Here is a 5,817-nt window from a genome sequence, read left to right as displayed (position 1 = left end):
TAGAGAGATAGAGAGAGAGAGAGAGAGAGAGAGAGAGAGAGAGAGAGAGAGAGAGATTTTTTATTACATGATTAAATTATGTGTAGCTCCTGGTATCCCTAAATATAATACCTTGTTGTTCGTTCCGTTCTTGGGCTAAATTTATGCTCAGCCTTTGAAGGCTCACGCGTTGGGGAAAAGTTGACAGAAAGCGTCTGGCCGCAATAGGGGGAGAAAGGCCTAGTTAGAAACACAGAAGCTTGAACCCTTCGTTAATTGGTACTATCCGCTCTACCTTGAAACGATTCAGGTGACATTTGCGTGTACACTACACACGCTGATATAATGCAAACGACCCAGAAAAGACAAGGGAGTGGGTGGGGGGAGGGGGGCAGAGTGATGTGGAAGAGATGCAAACGGCTCAGAAAAGGAAGGGGAGGGTGGAGGTAGAAGAATATTTCCCCTGAATTTCTTGGGATACTGATGGAAAGCAAACACACCTACGACTTCACACACAAAGGCACGCAGACCATTTCTTTCGTCCAGAAGTCCCCATTTGACACTCATTCACGTACAAGGAAGAATGAGTACATGAATGGACGAACGAGCGAATCAGTGAATGGACACACACACTTGTTGAGAAATGAAAACATGGAAAATTTAGGCCAAATACTATCCCTGGAAACGATCTGAATAGCTAAAATTCTTTCACTTAAGAATGTATTTATTTGTATCATGATCCTTAATTTAGTGTGTCTGTCTGTCTGTCTGTCTGAATGCCAATCTCTATGTCCTCTATTTTTACCATCAACCCAAAAAAACAAACAAAACAACCAACGGATGTCTTGTCTGGAACCATTCTCCTGTGACTCAACAAACCCACAAGAATATCTTATTAAAAAAATTCCTTATTCTTGAGTCTATGTCGACTACGTTACTTACAGTGTATCCGAACTTGTGTTTTTCCACCACAGTTTGTTCTTTTCTGATCCAGTGTCCATCACAGTATCCGACACAGTCATGTATGGTTCAGAACACCGCCAGAGCTTTGCGCCGGGCATGTTGTCAAGGTAAGCAACCGAAACTAGGCTCCTTTATTTAATTTTAGAACTAATTTTGTTTTCAATTGTTATTATATTGACATGAGACTTGGCAAGGAAGAATGATTCACCATCCTGCGCTATAAACTTGTAACAGAAAGTCTGCCATCTTAAACATCATTTGTAAATAGCCCAAACTATAATATGTATGTCACATACACGTATTTCCATAAATATCATCACGCACATAAATCCAGGAGATTATTATAGCCTACCGTAGGGTAGGTAAGGGTTCGAATCTATGTTTGGTCCAAATCGTTTGTCTTTTCCTAAAGAAAACTTCCTCGCTTAGCGATTGAACTTACGTCGTCTGTGTGCCACTGTGATTAAGAAGCCAAACCATCATTTCAGAGATGTCAATATAGATGACTTTGTGTGTTGTTATCCAAGAAATGTAAGGAATATATTTCTCTCATATATTAGGCAAGCGAAAGAGAGAAAAGAAGGAAGAGGGATGGATGATAAGGATAAGTGATAAAAAAAATGTATTTGAATAAATTGCACAAACGTACTAGACATATGTCTGTTCTTTTCTTGTTAGTTGTATCAACGAACGAGTCACTTCGCCAGCCCAACTCTCTGAACAATGTGGGCAGTGAACCACGGGCTCCACCTCTTGTCAATGAAGTTCCCATAAAACTTGATCTGAAAGCACGTAAGTTGATGTCCCTTTTTTTCTTCTTAGTATCAGCAGTTGTTCTTGTTGTTGATAGGGCTGCTGGTGTTGTTGTCGGAATGTTGTTGCTGCTGCTGCTGCTGCTGCTGCTGCTGTTATTACTACTATCACTACAGCTTCTACTTTTTTCTGCTACTGTTGTAGTTGAGGATCTTTCTCTCCATCGCTCCATCGTTCCCTCGCCCCTCTTCCTTGTTTTGTCTTAGTTTCCGTAAATTTTCTCCTTCCACCTTTCCCACCCTCTAATCATGTTCTGTCGTCTGCTTTCGTCTCCTCTTTTTTCCAGTAATTATTCATTTTATAGTAAGTCTCTATGTACCTATTTAAGAGTTAAAAGAGAATGAAATGGTAGTACTGTTAGTACCTTTGGTTTTTCTAACTCCCTACAAGTCTCCGCTGTTGCATATTTATCAATTACACCTATTTTACTCATGTAGAATCAGAAATGGCGATTGGCCTACTTTAAGGTAATAGGCCAGTTTCATTTGTCAGTGCTCTATACGAATATTCCATTTTTTATCGTATCAAACACGTCACTGCGAAGCCTAATCACTTAACTTGTCCATCGAAAAAGGAAGGGTGGGGGGGGGGGTGTAGGAAGAAGGAAAGATGGTGTTACACCACAGCAGACACCACACGAGTACATCGGCTGTGATTTCATCTTTGAAGGGTGTGTTGTATGTCCTTTACACCAGAACATGTCGGCATCTGTGGCCCAGTGATTAGGCTCTTCCCCATTGCACGCAGAAGACCTGAGTTTGATCCCTGTGTGGAGAGAATTGACCAAATGTGAGGCAGCGTGGTGGAATCCGGCTCTCGTCAATTTTTGGGCATATAGAGTTATTGGTATCATCTTAAAGCTTGTTCACTTGTCTTCATTTGTATACAAGTTAAGATATTTGCGAATGAAGGAGGAAGGGGTCACCTGCTTTCAGAGGTAAAATTAGTGAGAAAATGGCTGCCAAAGTTTAGTTATTTCCTTAGCTTAAGAGTCCGTAGTAACTGAAAAATTTACATTTTGGTGCCTTTAATCAACGTTTTTAAGAAAAATCCACACAAAAATGAGTTCTATAATGGGCACGAAAGGTGTTGAGCCAAAAAACAAAATTTTGATAAAAATTTACAAACCTGCAGAAAAATGCCAGTTTCTTCACTTTGATTATTTTGACGAGAGCCTGATTCCACCACGCTGCCTCACAAATAGACTGCCTCGGTCTTTCTGCTGGGATGTTGTATCCCTCTCAGCCCAGGTTGGCCCTGACAGGCAGGGTAGAAGCCCGCCGGCCATACTATCTGAATTGTATCATGGGGGTTTAAGACAACTTCATTTTTTTTTTTAATTGAAAAACCACAAGAACCCACAGGAGGGCAGCTTTGCCTCCTTGCACTAATATCATCTCAATCTACTTTTGGGGGTTGGAGGTCGGTATGGCGGCAAGTAGTAAGACCGTTATATTTATCCTTATTTTCTCACTCTTGGTGGGAGCTTTTGGCTACTCTTATGCCTTGTTGCTAGAGAGAGGGGGGAGGGGGAGAGAGAGAGAGAGAGAGAGAGAGAGAGGGGGGTATCAGAGGGTTGTTGGGGGGGGGGTGGGGGGGGGGGGGAGGTAAGAGTGAATAAAAAGAAGAACTACTTTTCTCTTTTCTTAAGTCCTACAATTGTTGCCAATTTGATGTTTTCTTATAAGAAGGTTAAATAAAATCAACATTTTTACTCATTATTTCTCTAAGAACGTGCCTGCGCTTACGGCAAAGTGTCCCTCAGCTCACGCATCTATGGTGGAAACAGTATAGAACCGGGAGAGTTTCCTTGGATCATAATGTTGGTACGAAACGACACATTCATCTGTGGGGGCTCCATAGTGGATGCCACCCACATCATTACAGCAGCACACTGTTTTAAGGGGTAAGTGTTTCTAATACTCTTCGTATTTTTTTTATATTTGAGAGCTGACCCGTCACCACCTTGGCCGTTTTTTTTAAATAGTTACTAAGACCATGCCCCTCGACGCTTAACGGCAACAGAGGATGAAAAAGAAAAAGAAAAAGAAAGAAAAGAACTAAGACCATGAGGTCGGAAAACAACAATGAATGTTCTCTCTGCTCTATCAGAATCGTAAGATTATCACGAGTCGTTATCAAGATTTGATAATTTGAGGAAGAATAGGGCGGATAGCGGTTCCCACACTCTAGGGAGACTGAAGGAGAAGGGGATCCAAAGAGGAGAGGGGAAACACAGCCATCTGTGCGGACCAGTCCGACGGATCTCCAACCAGATCATGATGGAAACTATAAGTAGACAGACTCTGGGATAGATCCTGAAGAGGGGGGGGGGGGGAGAGAGGAGATGGACATGTTCCGACTGCAGTGACCCCAACACAGTGGACAAGTAAGGACAAGTAAGTTATCAAGATACTCAACGAATTGCATTCGAAAAAGCTTGTCTTGCCGTAAAACTCGATGTTTTTTAAACGTCTTATTTCTCAAAGCTAGGTACTGAGCAGATAGAGCTGTACTTTGTCTTTGATCCTTAACAATCGATATTAACCCCTTCACTGTTACGGCGACGTAGGGCTCATGTCTCCTCTGTGTGCTTTGAGTGACAGTATTTCGGGCGACTCTTAACGTACATGTATTTTTAATGTGTCAGAGTCAGATGGTATACATACCCCATCCCTCTCCCCCACCAACAACCAACCCCCACCCTTTCCCCAAACCCTCTCCCTTCTATTCCCCAACCCCTTCACCCCTCCTACCCTTTCCCCAACCTCTCCTCCCCTCCTCCAATTCCCCTAACTCTTCTCACTCCACCCTTCCCAAACCCTCACTCCATTGCCTCGTCCTCTTAAATTCCTCTCTCCTCCCCTCCTCCGATTCCCCCAACTCTTCTCACTCCACCCTTCCCAAACCCTCACTCCACTGCCTCGTCCTCTCGAATTCACAACTCCCCATCCTACCAGTAACTTTTTGCCACATAATCCGAGCACATGTTAATAGAAGACAACCTGCGCAATATGCCAGCATCTGGTCTGCTTTTAATTTACAGGTCTTATTTTTGCACATTAAGATGTCTTTTTGTAATCACTGAAGGTAGGGTATTAGGTTTTCTTGACTTAACCCTGCAAGTTCGAATCGCTGAGAGAGAAAATAGTTCGGTGGTGTGCAGGGTTTTATAAACACAAAGGTCGTCTCTGCGGGATCAGCTCTCTGTCCCTTTCGTTGTGGGACTGAGAGTATTGACGGTCAATAGGCTGTCGGTGGAGAGGGGACAACGACGATACCAAACTCATCAAAGCAAACAAAAAAGTAGCCTGCAATAAATAGTTTATTTGATCCCTATAAACTAAAATTCACGAAACGCAGGAATGCACTTTCACTCGAAGACTTGCTTCATCACTCATTTCTCGAGCCTGGCAGAGAGGGGGTTAAGTGGTTCCCCTTGGAACTCCTCAACCAATTAATGTGCTGTGTTGATGTTTTTGTTGTTGCTGTTGTTCTTGTTGTTCTTGTTGATGATGATGATGATGATGATGATGATGATGATGATGATGATGATGATGATGATGATGATGATGATGATGATGATGATGATGATTGTTTGTTTGTTTGTTTTTTGTCAACTTTTTTTAACGACCACACTTTTGCTGAATTCGGCAGTGACATGGAAATCCATATTATTTGATAATGCCACTCAGATATTTCTTTTCTATTTTGTCCTTTGAGTATAACAGAGGGGGGAAGGTGGTCTCTCATTTTATAGTTTTAAAGGCGATGTATTGATGTACTGACTTTGTTTTTCTCTCAACCCTTTTTCAGGTATAATCCTGCAATACATCGCTTCAGGGTAATGGCAGGAAAGTATTCCTCGAATGTCCAGGAAACAGAGGAACATCAGCAAACGAGAGATGTGACTTCGTTCGTCAAACACGAGCTCTACTCGGTCCGCCTTAAGTGTAAGAGAAATGGCTACGGATATTCTTCACAGAAGAAGAAGAAGAAGAAGAAGAAGAAGAAGAAGAAGAAGAAAAAGAAGAAGAAGAAGAAGAAGAAGAAGAAGAAGAA

General features: G+C 42.2%; 1 protein-coding gene across 1 annotated transcript in view; it reads left to right on the top strand.

Annotated features, from left to right (window-relative positions):
• Positions 1–5,817, top strand: part of LOC101863691 (ovochymase-2) — a 59,676-nt gene that overhangs the window by 45,307 nt on the left and 8,552 nt on the right. The window contains exons 4-7 of the mRNA XM_013086544.2: positions 954–1,049; positions 1,621–1,734; positions 3,487–3,661; positions 5,572–5,708. Of these exons, the coding sequence (XP_012941998.2) occupies positions 954–1,049; positions 1,621–1,734; positions 3,487–3,661; positions 5,572–5,708 (522 nt within the window). The remainder of the gene's footprint in view (positions 1–953; positions 1,050–1,620; positions 1,735–3,486; positions 3,662–5,571; positions 5,709–5,817) is intronic.

Source organism: Aplysia californica, unplaced genomic scaffold (genome assembly GCF_000002075.1).
Source record: "Aplysia californica isolate F4 #8 unplaced genomic scaffold, AplCal3.0 scaffold00477, whole genome shotgun sequence".
NCBI lineage: Eukaryota > Metazoa > Mollusca > Gastropoda > Aplysiida > Aplysiidae > Aplysia > Aplysia californica.
This window is presented reverse-complemented; position numbering and strand designations above follow the sequence as displayed.